The sequence below is a fragment of the Palaemon carinicauda genome, chromosome 9 (assembly GCF_036898095.1).
Source record: "Palaemon carinicauda isolate YSFRI2023 chromosome 9, ASM3689809v2, whole genome shotgun sequence".
Classification (NCBI taxonomy): domain Eukaryota; kingdom Metazoa; phylum Arthropoda; class Malacostraca; order Decapoda; family Palaemonidae; genus Palaemon; species Palaemon carinicauda.
This window is the reverse complement of record NC_090733.1, coordinates 135439136-135456436: the sequence shown is the minus strand read 5'-3', so window position 1 is coordinate 135456436 and position 17301 is coordinate 135439136. Positions and strand designations below refer to the sequence as shown.

Genomic DNA, 17301 nt, shown 5'->3' with positions numbered 1-17301 from the left:
TACGATACGGGGTCGTTTATCTCGGATAACATATACAGTAGTATTGAATATGCTTGTGCTTTTGTTCTGGATACATGTAGTCTACTGATGCCAAAGATAGCTACCAAAGTCCTTTTCTTTAAGCAAGAAAGGTGATAAAAAATAATTTATTTTAAGAAGAGTAACAACATTAACCCTTTTACCCCCAGGCTATTTGGAAATTTCCAACCCTTAACCCCCAGGGGGTTATTTTTTTCCCAACACATTTTGCAGTATATTTTTTTTTAAATTGCTCTAACTACCTTAATTGTTGTCATAGAGAGGTCAGGTTGGTCTCATTCTCTTGGAAAATGCCTGAATTTTCTCAAAATAATTATCAAACATATGAAAAAAATTTAGTTATAGCATTTGTTTGCAAGGACGTACCAGTACGTCCATGGGGGTAAAGGGGTGGCTTTTGTGAAATGTACCAGTACGTCCTTTGGGGGTAAAAGGGTTAAAGTAAATATCTTCTATATAAACTTTAACAAAACAAGAGGAAGAGAAATAAGATAGATTAGTGTGCCCGAGTGTACCCTCAAGCAAGAAAACTCTAACCCAAAAGTGGATAAGTATTTCTGCCAGAAAGTTGGTGACACCAAAGATAGACACCAAAGTCCTTTTCTGTGAACAAGAAAGGTGAAAAAAATCTGCACATCAAACAAAACTTCATAAGTGACGAAGATTGGGAATGTGGATGTGAGAAAGGCCCTTAAAGTTGATGGGTGATGAAGAAATGTAAACTTCAGAAAAAAGCAGTAGTATAGAGAATTCAATTTTAAAAAGCTAATTATTAATATGTATGTATGGAGGAACGTAGAGAGTAGAGGTCCCCTTTTTTGTTTTTGTTTCATTTGTTGATGTCAACTACCCCCCAAAATTGGGGGAAGGGCCTTGGTATATGTATGTATGGAATGAAGTGTACAAGTCACTTATGTAATCCTAAGTATTTTATAACCCTTTGGTTTTTTTTTTTTTTAATATCAGAATAAGAAGGAAAGTGATCACAATGGTCTGCTCTAGATTGTTTGTGATTTATATAGTATTCATATTTGTATTATTAGCTTAAGATAGGTTTATTTACCTTTATATCCTATTTATTATGTGCTTTTGTTTAGTCTTTTTTTTGTTATTGAAAATGTTATTTACATCTTGAAATAACTAATTGCCCACATATATCCAACCTTTTAAGTATATTGACCAGTCTGAGTGATGCTAGATTAGGGAAACTTTGTTTTCAAGTTCAAATGTATCTTGCAGGGCTATTTGATGTATATTTATATTCTTTTCTTTGTTGGTAATTATCTATTTTTTTTCCAGCTCCAGCGAGAACACACTGCCTGTCAGGGTGTGAAGATTTGTGTAGTGGATAATTTCCAAGGGGAAGAAAATGACATCATTCTTTTGTCATTAGTTAGAAGTAATGTTGAAGGGAAAGTGGGTTTCCTTCGCACAGACAACAGGATATGCGTTGCCTTGTCAAGAGCAAAACATGGCCTCTATATCACGGGGAACATGGATATATTGTGTGGATCGAGTGACTTGTGGAAGAAAATTCGAAGCGACCTCATCGCCGACAAAAGCTTTGGCGATGCGCTGAATTTGAAATGCAGGAATCATCCGCAAGAACTGATCACCATAAGAAGAGGGTCAGATTTTGCAAGCAAATCTCCAGAAGGAGGGTGCTTGCAAACATGCAATAAAAATCTTCCTAGATGCGCTCATTCCTGTCCAAGGGTATGTCACTTGGATGATCCGAGCCACTTGTCTTACAAGTGTCGAGTACCGTGCCCCAAGACTTTGTGTGATTTAAACCACGGCTGTCCAAAACTGTGTTATGAAAAGTGCACTCCGTGCGAAGTCATTTTGGAAAAGGTCTGCCCTTGTGGTCATACAAATGCCATGCAATGCAGTAAGGATCCCAAAACATTCCAATGTCAACATATAGTAGAAAAAGTGTTGGATCACTGTCAGCATTCTGTGAGGATGCCATGTTATCACGACACCAAGACATTTCCCTGTCCCATGCCTTGCGATACGAGACTTGATTGTGGACACCAGTGCAGGTTACTATGTCACCGCACCAAAGATCCAGACCATGAGAATTATAATTGCAAACAGAACTGTACTAAGTTGAATGATGGGTGCACGCAAAATCATCCATGTCAGAGATATTGTTATGAAGACTGTGGAAAGTGCATTCTTAAAGTTAATAAAACATTACCATGTGGACACGAGGCACTGAATGTGGACTGCCATGCTTTCCCAGAATCAATTCAGTGTAAAAAGAATTGCAAGAAGACCCTATCTTGTGGCCATGCTTGTAAAAAGTTGTGTTATCAGGACTGTAATCCTTGCCCAGTGAAAGTAAAGAAAACGGTTCCATTCTGTAATCATGTTGTTGTGGTAGGTATTGATGTTTTTGCTGAAGATATTGCTTTCTTGTGAAATATATTTGTATAAATAGTATTTGTTCCGTAACCGAAATACAAACCACGCTATTTACATAGGGTTTACCTTTTAGCGCAGCTGAAATGACGAGCCAATAGTTTTAACGAGGGTTAATTACCCCCGCTCTAGTTAGCGGGGGTGGGGAAGGGTAGCTTGCTACTCCTCCCCCTCCACACACCGGTGACTTGCTTCACTTCACTTCTGGCTCGGCGGTGATCAGACGTGTCTGCTCATCGTCCTCGTGACAGCCTTTAATTTTCTGCTTTTTCTTTTCAGCGTGTGTGTTGCCCTGGAGTTGCCGGACGTCCTTGTGGGACTTTCATGTCGGACGTAACTACGGATCTGCACACCCTTTGCCCTCAATGTCGGGGCTGACGGTGTGACCAGGAGAACATGTGCCGTGAGTGCAAGGAGTGGTCTGCCTCCCAGTGGGAGAGGTTTGGCCGTCGGCGTAAGAAGTCCAAGAGAGACCGTTCTTCTTCGGGGTTAGCCTTGAAGGAGGAAGGTTCTCGGGACTCCTCTTCCGCCGCCCAAATCTCCTCCTAAGCTCGCCCCTCGTCCGCCTCCTAAGGAGAGTCGGCCGAGTGATAGCGCAGGCCCTAGTTCTGTTTCCCGACCTTGGGTGGGGGAGAGGGCGTCGCCTCCCATAGCGAGGCGGTTCCCCCTCCTCCTCCAGGGGAGGTTATTGATAATGCCTTAACCAATGATGATCTTTTACAGATTTGGTCGTCCCTGGGGCTTAAGGGCTTGCCCTCCAGGGTCGCTTTTATTGACCTTGTCTCGTTGGGGGCCGCTGTTAAGCAGTCGCCGGCGGTAGCAGAGGTAGACCCTCTGTCTATTATCGACGTCGTGGTGACAGAGGCCTCCGATGTGGCTGGGCAATCCGCCGCAGGTGCTGTTGCGGATGATGGTGCTAAAGGCTCTCCTCCCCCTTCCGTACATCCTTCGAAGGGGGAAGTGAGTCCTTCGGTCTCTGCTGTTGCTCAGCTTCCTTCTGAGGGAAGTGCTTTGACGGAGACTCCCCTTCGGAGGACCGATGGTCCCGACGATCTTCCCCGAGGCCGCCTCCGCCGTAAGGCTCACCGTCCGCTACGCCGCAAGGGCCTCCCTTCCCCTTACAGGGGAGTTAAGAGGCGCCTTTTTGGGTCTTCATCCTCCGAGGGGGACTCTCCTCGTCAGTCTCAACCTACAGCTCCGTCTTCCTTGAACCTCTCTGCAGACCGTTCACCAACTCCTGCCAGATCTTCACCTTCTGGAGAACTTGTCACCCGACGGGCAACGGTCCCTTCCACGAGCAGTGCTAGCGCACAGGCGCTCTCCTGCTCGCCAGCACTCTCCGGATCATCAGCGCTCTCCTTATCGTCAGCGCTCTCCTGTTCGTCGGCGATCTCCTGCTCGTCGGCGCTCTCCTGATGTTCGCCCTCCTCGCCAGCGCTCTCCTGCTCTTCAGCTCTCCTCTGAGCGTCAGCGCTCATTTGAGGACCATCGCCCTGCGGTCTCTGACCATCCTACAGTTCCTGCTGAGCTCCCTGCTCACCATCTGCCTGATCCTGTGGCTACGCAACATCGTGCTGCGCGTGTGTCAGAAGCACATGTTCGCCAACGCGCCAGCGATCTTCCAGTTCCTGCTAGTGAACGCGCCGCGCCACCTGCCCTCACCGCGCCACCTGCCCTCACCGCGCCACCTGCCCTCACCGCGCCACCTGTCCTTTCACATGACACGCGTCGACCTTATGCTCGCCAGCGATCTCTGGCTCGCCAGCGATCTCCGGCTCGCCAGCGTTCACCTACGCGCCAGCGATCACCTACGCGCCAGCGATCACCTACTCGCCAGCGGTCACCTGCTCGCCTGTTCAACAGCGTTCTACGCGTCAGCGATCACCTGTCTCTCGGCGATCTTTGGATGGCCCGCGTGTGTTACAGCCGACGCGCCAACGTTCTCCAACGCTTCTGAAGGAACATGGTTCGCCAGCTACTAGCTCGCCATCACGCGATCGCCCACCTGCGCATGCTGCTCGCCATCGCTCGCCATCGCACGATCGCCCACCTGCGCATGCTGCTCGCCATCGCTCGCCATCACGCGGTCGCCCACCTGCGCATGCTGATCGCCATCGCTCCCCATCGCGCGATCGCTCACCTGCGCATGCTGCTCGCCATCGCGCGGTCATTCACCTGCGCATGCTGCTCGCCATCGCTCGCCAACGATTCGACATGCCACAACCTGCGCGTCCGCGCTCACCAGCTCATCATCGATCGCCTGTGGATCTACATCGCCAGCGGTCTTCCTCACCCACACGGCAGCGCGTTTCCTCGCCGTCGCGCCAACGCTTGCGTTCTCCGCCTCGGACACGCGTTCATTCCCCTGCCCACTCTCGCGCCTACTCGCCTGCACGCCCGCGCGACCGCTCGCCTGCGCGCCCGCGCGACCGCTTGCCTGCGCGCCCGCGCGATCATCCACCTGCGCGACCATTCGCCCTCGCGCGACCATCGTTCGCGGCGAATTCCCCAGCCGGTGGTAGCAGCAGAAACGCGTGTTCCTAGACGGCACTCGGGATCACCTCCACCCAAACACAGGTTGGTAGTGCAGGACGAGGAGAGGTTAGTACATCATTCTTTCCCACCTTCTTTTCAGGCAGGTACCGTGGTGTCCACTCCAAAGGATCGCCTGATCCCTTTCCCTTTAGCGAGGATTTCGGACTCTGTGTCCTTGGAGCAACAGACTTGGTTTGGTCCTCTGGCACGGGCGTTAGTGAGGGTTATGAAACCAGCACTCGCCGACCAGGGTAACAAACCAACGGCTGTCTCTCCTACGCTGAAGAGAAAGAGAGGAGTGGACTTCGTGGTGACTTCCCCCAGGGCGAAGTTGTTTCCCAAGAGGTCGGTCGCGAAGGTCCCTTCTCCTGCACGAGTGCTCTCTCCTTCTCCCGTGGACGAGGCCTTCCCGTCCTCAGGTGAGTCCAGTGGGGCGGTAGTCTTCCCCTCGGCACCAGGGGGGGAGACTTCGCTTCATGCAGGAGAATCGTCTCTTGAGGAAGGGGCCCCTCGAACCTCGTTGTTGGGATCCTGTATCTCTCCCAGGAGGGAATCCAAGGACTCCAAGACCGTCCCTAAATCCTCTGCAAGGATTCGTCAGGAACCCACGACTACCCGGGGGAATGTCCACGTGTCACCCCAGGAAGAGATCCCTGGGGCAGGGGACTTGGCTGCCAGCCTGCAGGAATGAGAACAGCAAGAATCCGAACATGCCTTCTGGCAGGTCCTAAGCCTGATAAGGCAACTTAACGGGCTTATGGATCCAGTCATCGCCCCCCCTGAAGGCAAAGACACGATTTTGGATGAAGTGTTTGACGTTCGGAAGGCCCCTAAGACCAGTGCGGCTCTGCCCTGGTCTCAGGGGCTGAAGAGTGCCAGGGCTAGGGCCAACGCTCAGCTCGCACTTCTTGCCTCCTCCAGTCGTTCCACTGCCGGGAACAAGCTCACCCCTGCTTGTCTTCAGCAGAGGAGGTATTTCGAGATCCTGGGTGAGTACAACCTCGCTCTTCCTCTCCATCACTCTGTGGAGGAGCTGGCGAAGGGAGTTCCCCTTGAGAAACTCTCTGCCCGGCAGGTGTCGTTCTCGGTGGCAGAGATCCTTAGCCACGAGAAGGTTGCTAAGTGTGCCATGCAGGCCATTTCGTGACTGGACTTTTGGCTAGGATCTCTGGGCATCCTATTGCGATCGGAGGACTTGTCCAAGGAGACCAATAGGAAGGGCCTGGAGACCTTCTTGCTCTCGGGCACCCGCTCCATCGAGTTTTTGGCGCACCAGGTTACCACCCTGTGTCCGAGAGATTCCATCCGAAGGTCCCCGCCGTGGATGTGTGTAGGCTCCGACATGCTTCCCTTCTGGGGGAGAACCTGTTTGAGCCTCAAGACATGGAGCGAACGGCTGAGAGGTGGAGGAAATCCAGCACGGACTCCCTCCTCCATAGGGCCCTTACAACTCGGCCCTATAAGCCTCCAGCCCCTCCGAAACAGCAGCAACAGCCTCGTAAGGCTTCCTAGCAGGCACCGGCAGTTAAGAAGGTGGTGTCTAAGCCCCAGCCCTTTCCAGCCAAGGTCAAGAGGGGCAGTGAGTCCTCCAGGGGAGGCAAGACTCCTAGGGGTGGCGGCCGCGGCCACAACCCCTAGGGGTGGCAGTCCCCCTGCGTGTCCACCTGTGGGGGGATGCCTTCAGCGTTGCGTCCGCAGGTGGCAGCAACATGGGGCCGATGCTTGGACGGTCTCGGTGATCGGCCAAGGCTATCGCGTCCCGTTCACAACATCTCAACCTCCCCTGACAGCGAATCCAGTGTCGTTGAGCTCCTATGCCACGGGATCGGCAAAGGGGCTGGCCCTTCAGGCCGAAGTCGAGACCATGCTCGAGAAGGGTGCTCTCCAGGAGGTCGTGGATGGCTCCCCAGGCTTCTTCAGTCGACTCTTTCTTGTAGAGAAGGCTACTGGAGGCTGGAGACCCGTTATCGATCTCTCAGCTCTGAACAGGTTTGTCAAGCAAACCCGGTTCAGCATGGAGACAGCAGACACGGTCAGACTTGCGGTGAGACCACCAGACTTCATGTGCACACTGGATCTAAAGGACGCGTACTTCCAGATCCCAATCCATCCGTCTTCCAGGAAGTACCTGATATTTTGCCTAGACAACAAGATCTACCAGTTCAATGTGCTGTGTTTCAGTCTCCACAACTCCTCAGGTGTTCACCAGAGTGTTCACCCTGATTTCATCTTGGGCGCACAGGAACGGCATTCGTCTCCTTCGTTATCTGGACGATTGGCTGATCCTAGCAGACTCGGAGTCGACCCTTCTTCGGCACCGAGACAGGCTTCTGGATCTTTGCCAGGATCTGGGGATCGTGGTAAATCTCGAGAAGTCCTCTTTGCAGCCGTCCCAATGACTGGTTTATCTAGGCATGCTAATAGACACCAATCTCCACAAAGCCTTTCCATCAGACGACCGGATAGCAAGACTGAGGAGGGTGGCGGAACCCTTCCTCAGGCGAAAAGAACTCCCCGCCCAATCCTGATTGCGTCTCTTAAGGCACCTATCCTCCCTGGCCCGTCTGGTTCCAAACAGCTGCCTCAGGATGAGATCCCTTCAATGGCGGCTCAAGTCCCGGTGGAATCAAGGATCCGATTCCCCGAACATTCTGATCCTAATGGGGTCTCCTTAACAGACGGACTTGCGGTGGTGGCTGGTCGACGAGAACCTGCGGAAGAGAGTGAGTCTTCTCGTCCTTCCCCCGGAATTGACTCTGTTTTCGGACGCGTCAAAAGAAGGGTGGGGGGCGCACGTTCTGAACCACAGGTCCTCAGGCCTTTGGTCAGAATCAGAAAAGTGCCTACACATCAACCTGCTAGAATTGAAGGCCGTCTTTCTGGCTCTTCAGCAGTTCCAACGGTCCCTGGCGGGTCACTCCGTGGTGGTGATGAGCGACAACACCACGGTAGTGGCTTATATCAACAAGCAGGGAGGCACTTTTTCGCAACAGCTATCCCATCTTGCAGTAGAGACTCTGAGGTGGACCGAAACCCACTCGATAACACTATCAGCTCGCTTCATTCCTGACAAGAGGAATGTGCTCGCCGACAGTCTGAGCAGGGCTTCGCAGATAGTGAGTACCGAGTGGTCTTTGGGTCCTCAGATAGCCAACAAAGTCCTGACTTTGTGGGGTTCCCCGACTGTGGACTTGTTCGCGACAGCCTTGAACTTCAAGCTGCCCCTGTACTGCTCCCCAGTCCCGGACCCCAAGGCACCCTGGCAAGATGCTTTCCAGCAACGGTGGGACCACATCGACGTGTACGCCTTCCCACCGTTCTGTCTGATGAGAAGGGTGCTCAACAGGACCAGACTATCGGTCAACTGTTCGATGACTCTGGTAGCTCCGCTATGGCATCACGCGCAATGGTTTCCGGACCTTCTGCAACTCCTGATGGAACTCTCGAGGGAGCTTCCTCCACGACACGAGCTTCTCAGACAACCCCACTCCGGCGTCCCTCACAGGGCCGTAGCCTCGCTTCGGCTTCATGCCTGGAGACTATCCAGCGTCTCCTCGCGGAGAGAGGCTTTTCGCAACAGGTTGCGTAGAGAATGTCTCGGCACCTGCGAAGGTCCTCTGAGGGAGTCTACCAAGCAAAGTGGAGAGTCTTTTGTGGTTGGTGTCGTGGAAGGGGTATCTCTCCACTCGATGCCACTATTCCAGCAATAGCGGACTTCCTCGTGTATCTGCGGGAAGAAATGCGCCTTTCTGTCTCGGCAGTGAAAGGCTATCGCTCGGCCTTAAGCTTGGCCTTCAGATTGAAGGGCGTGGATATTTCTTCGTCGCTAGAACTCTCTTTACTCATACGTAGTATGAGCTTACCTGCCCCCAGTCGGAAGTGAGACCCCCTCCTTGGAACGTGGTTTGAGTCCTCAGGTCTCTTAAGAGACCTCCCTTCGAGCCATTACGCCAGGCCTCCGATCGCCACCTGTCTTGGAAGATGGCTTTCCTACTCGCCTTGGCTTCTGCCAAGCGGGTTAGTGAACTTCATGGTCTCTCGTACGACATCGCCCATTCAAGGGGATGGGGGGAGGTAACGTTCAGGTTCGTCCCTGAGTTTGTTGCCAAGACTCAGAATCCTGGAGTGCCGGATCCTCGGTTCGACTTTCAGTATCGCGAGTCTCCATTCTGTAACAAGCGACCCAGACCAGCTGCTACTATGTCCAGTGAGGTGTCTGAGGCACTACTTGAAGAGAATGGCTGCAGTCCGTCCTCCTGTGCGAGCTTTGTTTGTGAGCACAGGCAGGACTAAGAGGAGGGTCACCAGGAACACCATCTCAGCTTGGATTCGAAGGGTTATCCACCATGCCCTGAATCCTGACCCTCCTCCGTCACGTCGCCCTCGAGCCCACAATGTCAGGGGTATTGCTACATCCCTGGCCTTCAAGAGAAAGTTCTCTGTGACGCAGGTACTTCAAGCTGGGGTCTGGAAGCGTCAGACGACCTTCATAGCCCACTACCTGCAAGACGTGACCCACAGGAGCCTCGATACGTTTTCTATCGGCCCTGTGGTGGCTGCACAACAGCTGGTCTAACCTCAGGCTCCTTTTTGGACAAGTAGCAGTAGGTTGAGAGCGTTGTTACCCGGTCGTAGTCTACGTGAATGAAAGAGTATGTCTGACCCTTACTTCTTTCTTCATTCTCCCCTCTCTTGGGGAAGCAGCATCCTGGTCCTCGCATAGTTGACCTCGACCTCTGCAGGTAACCCATGCTTCTTTGTGCTCCTAGTATTAAGCTTAATACTGTTGCGTCTCCCATACCCTGACGAGGTGGTATTGGGAACGTCCTATCCTAGAATTCCTATCTGAAGGTCTCAAGGTCAACTTCATAGGACGAGTCACACTCTCCTCCTCACACTGCTTATGTAGGGCACTCGTTCCTAGCGATGCTAGGAACTTATGAGGTACAGGGGCTCCCTCTCTCAAGTGCTGCTCACTGAGGGATCGAACCCCCGGGCAAGCCGAAGTCAGTAAGGCTGGGGACTTTCCATCCTTCCTAAGGGGTAAGTCACCCTAGGTAAATAGCGTGGTTTGTATTTTGGTTACGGAACAAATGACAAATTCGAAGATAATTTGTATTTTTCCTAACCATACAAACCTTAGCTATTTACACATATGTGCCTGCCATCCCTGACCCCCAAGTCAAGTCCTACCTCTAAGTGAAGTGAAGCAAGTCACCGGTTTGTGGAGGGGGGAGGGGTAGCAAGCTACCCTTCCCCACCCCCCCGCTAACTAGCGCGGTGGTAATTAACCCTTGTCAAAACTATTGGCTCATCATTTCAGCTGCGCTAAAAGGTAAACCCTATGTAAATAGCTAAGGTTTGTATGGTTAGGAAAAATACAAATTATCTTCGAATTTGTCATGTTATTGGCATATTTTGCAGGGGTTGTAATCAAGTGGAAATACAGGGGGGACTTTACATTATTAAAATCTGTTTAACAATGTATAAATTTTCTTTGATAATATTTAGGCCGAATGTGGTAAAACTCCAACATTGGACATGTGTGATGGGCCCTGTACAAAGACACTTGCATGTGGCCACAAATGTCTAGAGAAGTGTAACACTGAATGTACAAAGAATTGCATGGAAGTAGTCACCACCACGGAAAAGTGTCCAAGGAATCATTTGATCAAGAAACCTTGTCATTTGAGAAATAAAGGTAAGGGCCCTTGGTTGTTCTATTTTAGTATTATTATTATTATTATTATTATTATTATTATTATTATTATTATTATTATTATTATTATTATTACTTGCTAAGCTACAACCCTATTTGGAAAAGCAGAATGCCATAAGTCCAAGTGCTCCAACATGGAAAATAGCCCAGTGAGGAAAGAAGGAAAAACTACAAGAGTAGTTTAAGAACAATAATACAATTAAAATAAAACTCTCCATATATAATCTATAAAAACTTGAAAATAACTAGAGGTTAAAAACTTGAAAATAACGAGAGGAAGAGAAACCATAGATCAGAGTGTCCTCGTATACCCTCAAGCAAGAGATCTCTAACCCAAGACAGTGGAAGACCATGGTACAGAGGCTATGGCACTACCCAAGACTAGGGAAAAATACTGTGCTCTATCAATAATACACATATTATTTTTATGCACTAGTGTTCATGTTTCTTCTACTCGAGCTGTGACGATGTTAAATCCAAAATAAAATATTTCCCATTCTCCCATTGCTAAAATGCCTCCGCCTGTGGGAAACACCGGGCCATTTGACTATTGATGGCAACTAGTCAGTAATGCTACCTATTCCTACTTTTTCAATATTAATCTTACCCGATGATCATGTAGCTGTCAACTCTGTTGCCCGACAGAAATCTACGGTCGGGATACGCCAGCGATCGCTATACAGGTGGGGGTGTACACAACAGCGCCATCTGTGAGTAGGTACTCAAGTACTTCTTGTCAACAAGAACTCAATTTTTCCTCTGTCGTGCCTCCGGCAAGACCTACTAATACGCCGTCCCTAACTGGATTTGTTTTCACAACTTTTTGGTGAAGTACACTAATCCAGTTTTGAGCTTTCGCTATGCAGGGGTTTTATCTTCATTTCAAAACTTGAACTCGTTTTGGATAGATTTTATTATGGTGACGAAGAGAGTATGGACTCTCTTTCACTTTTAAATGGCCGACCCTTCCCTTAGACGGAAGTGTTGGTGTCGAAGAGAGTATAGACTCTCTTTCACTTTTTATGACCCACCCTTCCCTTAGACGGAAGTGTGTTTAGGTTTTTGGTAATTTTGCTTAACAAAGTTATAGATTTATTTTATATCTCTCCGCCATTTATAGGCCTCTTCGATTAACTTTCCATTTATTATAAACTTATAAAAATTAATTTTTATGTTTGTTTATATGCGACCTTTCCTAATAGTAGGCGGTCCTTACTTGGAACCGAAGTTAATTAACATTGAGCCCGTCATATCGTTTTTCCTGTTAAAAATTTATGCTATTTTAATTTTAATGTTTTTAAAAGAATTTCTTTGATAGTCTCGTACTGATTTCAAAGTTGAACTAACGTTTTGTTTAGTCTCCGCAGTTGTTGACGTTCAGAACGTTCAACTTGCGCTCTATCGTTACGATAGAGAGAGAGTATTTCACGGTTTCACGTTGCAGTAAGAGTAAACCGATTCTAGCGTTTCGTTCATTCTTTCTTGGCTTAAATGGTTTTAATTCTAATAAAGGAACTTTTTATTTGGGAAACCTTTCAGTTTTTTTTTTCCTTTAACAAATAATATGTTTTAACGATATATAATTGGGCTCATCTCTCAGGTTCTAAGTCAAGAGAGAGAGAGAGAGAGAGATAGAGACGGAGGGAGAGAGAGGAGGATAAACGTTTCGTTCAAGCGGGTAACGTTGTTCTCGTTTTTTGCTCATCTCCCTAGTCGCTATAGGGGAAGAAGGTAAAACGTTTCTAGAGTTTTATTCTTGTTCCCAGGCTTTATGCGGTGAGAGATTTTAAACGTAGTTATTTGATCTAGTGTTTAGTCTCTTTTCCAGCCACTGAATTCTTTATCTTTCATTATGTTTTTTCTGTTACATTGTAATACTGTTTTCGCAATTACTACCTTTTAATGAAGGATAGGATTGCGTGTTTCAGGTACAAACCACTTAAAGTTTCGAGTTCAGTGAAATAAGTGCAAACAGAAAATCAAAAGTGATAAAGTGATATGCGCAAAGTGTTACAGTGTTGCGTTCGAGGGTTCGTTTGTTCGTGCCAGTTGTTCACCTTGTCCGATACCTCTTACAAGCTCCCAAGCCCAGGGGAGAAGTAATGTCGAAGGACTTATGGGTTCCACAGGTCTTGATCGACGAACAAACGTTTCCCTCCGTGGTTTCGGGTGTATCTACACACGTTGCCGACGTGATCACCCCACCCACACAAAGATGAGAGAGCCCATTTATTCCTCGTCTGCGGAAGAGGTTTCTCGCAGAAACCATGGACCAAATCTTGCAGCTTTTAAGTGCAAGTCGGTCCCTTCCGCGCAAGTCCAACGGCCTAGGTGTAGCCACTGGGTCAGTTCGGACTCGCTGCAGTACGACAACTGCACACCTCCCAAGAGAGGCAAGGTGGTACCGCAACAGGCAGTAACTCCGTCTGTTGCCGCACCAGCTGTTTTAGACCCTCAGTCACAACGGACAGTAGCTCTGTTTGTTGTTGTCTTTCATAGACCCTAGTGGTCCATGCTGCAGACTATACAGTCTCAGCTTGCTCCTTCATGCAGGAGTATCGTGCTGGAAGGTTGACAATGCACCTGTTAACCTACAACCCGCCGAGGTTGTGCGCTCAGCAGATACTGCGGCTGCCTGCTCCCACCCTCCACCTGTGAGAGCTCCACCACCGATGCGCAGTCCACCCTGCCAGACGCATGTTCTTGCTGCACCATCTGCTAACATGCGTGAGCTACCGCATCAGCAGTGGGAAGGTTCTGTAGAGCTGCCGGGTTCCAGCACTATGCGGCATTCTCCGCAGCCCATGCAGCATGCTCTGCATACCTTACAGCATGCTCCGCATACCATGCAGCATGAGCCGCATACCTTACAGCATGCTCCGCATACCATACCGCATGCTCCTCAACCCACCGCAGCCCCTCCCACGCACCAGCACTCTGCTTTTGTTGTTGCCAGCTCCCACACTCCGACTGCGGAGAAGGTTGACGATGCACCCGTGGGCCTACACCTCCCACGGTTGTGCGCCCGGCATGGCTTCCTGCTCTCACACTCTTGTTGTGAGAGCTCCTCCACCCATGCACAGTCAACCCTGCCAGATGTATGATGACTCCCACACACAGAGCACTCCGTTGCCGTGCGTGAGCTACCACAAGCTGCCGTGTTTTGACACGGTGTGTCAGCCTCCGCAACACACTGTGGTTACCGCCACTCGCCAGCAGCAAACTAGTCAGTCAGGAGTTGAGGCTTCCCCACACAACTTTGGTTGTTGCCAACTCACAGACTGTCAAACAGTTACATGACGTTGCCTTCTGGTCTGCTACTTATACACCAGTGCTGTATGTCCTCACGCTCCTGTTATGGTTGACAGTTCAGTTTTTGACAGTTCACAGACTGTCAAGCAGTTTCATAACGTTGCCTTCTGGTCTGCTGCTTTTGCACCAGTGAAACCCTCACTGAGAGAACCTAGCTTTTCTCGGATATGGTTCCTGTAGATGAGAAAGTGCTGTTCTCCCTCCTTCTGATATTCCCTTGAGGACTCTGTCTTTTGGAGAGGAGCCTTAAGCTGCTTAGCCTCCTATGGACTTTTATTTAAGCATAACATGCTTCCAGGGAGGGTAAATGGTTCCGCTTCAGTCGCTAACCCCGTCTGTTGCCACACCTGCTCCCATAGACCTTGGGCTTTGTTGCAAGACATGCAGTCCAAGCTTAGTCCTTGATAGAGGATTTTTTACGGAGAAGACCCTTCTTGCCAACGACCTTCCTACCGGTTGGTTGTACGCCCTGTTGACGCTGAGGTATCCTACTCACGTCCGCCAGTTGAGATGGTTCCTCCACCGGTACGACCCAGTGTGGGTTGCCAGTCGCACGTTGATGTTATGCTTCTCTCGGAGGTGGTTGTGGACGTTCAGTGTGTCACTGGGAAGACGTTCAACAACCAGCAGAGGTGACTTTGTTGTGACGCAGTGCGGCAACCTCAGCAACCCGATAAGGGGTTGTCTGTACTACCCAGACAGTCTAGACAGTTTCGGGTTGTCGCTGTACTTCCTCGCTTCCCCATGGTTGACAGTTCACAGACTGTGCAGCAGTACCATGATCTTGTGTCCGGCTCCGTCACGCATCCACCAGTGCGACCGGATTCAGCGAGTCAGACGTTGCCCACTCCGTTGCCGTTTCCTCATCAGTTTCGGATGAGGAACCCTCTGATGAGGACATGGCTGAACAAGAAGATCAATCCCCAGCCCTGCTATCCATCCAGAAGATGCTGAAGAAGGAATACGGCCCTGTCAGGCTGTGGATGAGTCTGGTTAGGACACTGTCATCCGTGGTTCAATTGGTGTCACTTGGAAGACTACACCTCCGTCCTCTTCGGTTTCATCTAGCTCTTCACTGGAAAAGGACAAGACGCTAGAAGCGGTCTCGATCCCGGTTTCCGGAAGATAAGTCTGGTCTAACTTGATGAAAGGACTTTATCAACCTTTTATAGGGTCTTCCCCTGACTGTTCAGACTCCCAACCACGTTCTCTTCTCAGACGCATCGGACTTGGGCTGGGGTGCGACCTTAGGCGGTAGGGAATGCTCGGGATTATGGAACTCGCGTCAAAGGACAATGCATTTTAACTGCAAGAAGCTTCTGGCAGTAAGTCTGACCTGGAAAAGCTTCAGGTCTCTCCTTCAAGACAAAGTAATGGAGGTCAACACGGACAACTCCCTGCTTTGATGTTCATCTCCTAGCAAGGAGGGACCTACTCTCTGACATGGTGCGAGTTCGCTAGTGACCTCCTCTCCTGTTCAACAGGTCTAGACTTTTCACTAGTAACAAATTTCTTCCAAGGCAACTTGAATGTCTTAGCAGTTTGTCTCAGTAGGAAGGGACAATAATTCCAACATATTGGACCCTCCACAGAGATGTATGCAAGAGACTTTGGGTCACCTGGGGCCAGCCAACCATAGATCTCTTCGCAACCTCGATGTCCAAGAGGCTCTCAATACTTTGCTCACCTATCCCGGACCCAGCAGTGGTTCTTTTAGATGCCTTTCTACTAGATTAGTCTCATCTAGATCTATATGCATTCCCTCCGTTTTAGTTTGTCAACAAGGTACTGCAGAAGTTCGCCTCTCACGTTGGGACAAAGTTGACACTAGTTGCTTCCCTCTGGCCCGCGAGAGAATAACTTACCGAGGTACTTCGATGGCTAGTAGACGTTCCCAGAACTCTTCCCCTAAGGGTGGACCTGCTACGTCTGCCACGTGTAAGAAGGTACTCCAAGGCCTCCACGCTCTTCGTCTCACTGCCTTCAGAGTATCGAAAGACTCTCGAGAACTAGAGGTTTTTCGAAGGAGGCAACCAGAGCGATTGCTAGAGCAAGGAGAACATCCACCCTTAGAGTCTACCAATCGAAGTGGGGAATCTTCCTAAACTGGTGCAAGTCAGTATCCGTATCCTCGACCAGTACCTCTGTAACTCAAATAGCTGACTTCCTCTTATATCTGAGAAAAGAGCGATCTCTTTCAGCTCCCACTTTCAAGGGTTACAGAAGCATGTTGGCATCAGTCTTCCGTCACAGAGGCTTAGATCTTTTTAACAATAAAGATCTACAGGACCTCCTTAAGTCTTTTGAGACCACGAAGGAGCGTCGTTTGGTTACACCTGGTTGGAATTTAGACGTGGTTCTAAGATTCCTTATGTTAGACAGGTTCGAACCACTTCAATCAGCCTCCCTGAAAGATCTCACCTTTAAGACTCTTTTCCTGATATGCTTTACCAGCTAAAAGAGTCAGTGAGATTCATGCCTTCAGCAAGAACATCGGATTTTCATCCGAAACGGCTACATGTTCTACATCTTGGTTTTCTAGCCAAACACGAGCTGCCTTCTCGGCCTTGACCAATATCGTTCGTTATTCCAAACTTATCGATATGGTTGGAAATGAACTAGAAAGAGTATTATGTCCTGTAGAGCTCTTAAGTTCTATTTTAAAAACCTTTACGAGGCCTGTCTGAAGCTTTATGGTGTTCAGTTAAGAATTCATCTTTGCCTATGTCAGAGAATTCTTTATCCTATTATTTTCAGACTGTTAATACGAGAAGCTCATTCCCTTCTGAATGAGGAAGACCAAGCTTGGCTGAAGGTAAGGACACACGAAGTTAGAGCTATCACAACTTCCGTGACCTTTTAATAAAATAGATCTCTGCAAAATATTTTCGACGCAACCTTTTGGAAAAGCTAATCAGTGTTCGCGTCTTTTATCTTAAGAATGTCCAGTCTCTTTACGAGAACTGCTACACTCTGGGACCATTCGTAGCAACGAGTGCAGTAGTGGTGGGGGCTCCACCACTACAATTCCCTAATTCCAGAACCTTTTTAATCTTTCTCTTGAAATATTTCTGGGTTGTCCGGAAGGCTAAGAAGCCTTCCGCATCCTGGTTGATTTGGCGGGTGGTCAAATTCTTTCTTGAGAAGCGCCTAGATTAGAGGTTGTGATGAGGTCCTTTAGTATGGGTTGCAGCCCTTAATACTTCAGCACCTAGGAGTCGCTCAGCATCCTAAGAGGATCGCTAGGCTCAGTAAGGAAGACGTACTTA

General features: G+C 49.3%; 1 protein-coding gene across 2 annotated transcripts in view; it reads left to right on the top strand.

Moving 5' to 3' along the window:
• LOC137647163 (NFX1-type zinc finger-containing protein 1-like) overlaps positions 1–17301 on the top strand; it is a 181233-nt gene that overhangs the window by 116059 nt on the left and 47873 nt on the right. For both annotated transcript variants that reach the window (XM_068380441.1, XM_068380442.1), the window contains exons 7-8: positions 1339–2424; positions 10513–10702. In XM_068380441.1, coding sequence (XP_068236542.1) covers positions 1339–2424; positions 10513–10702 — 1276 coding nt within the window. The remainder of the gene's footprint in view (positions 1–1338; positions 2425–10512; positions 10703–17301) is intronic.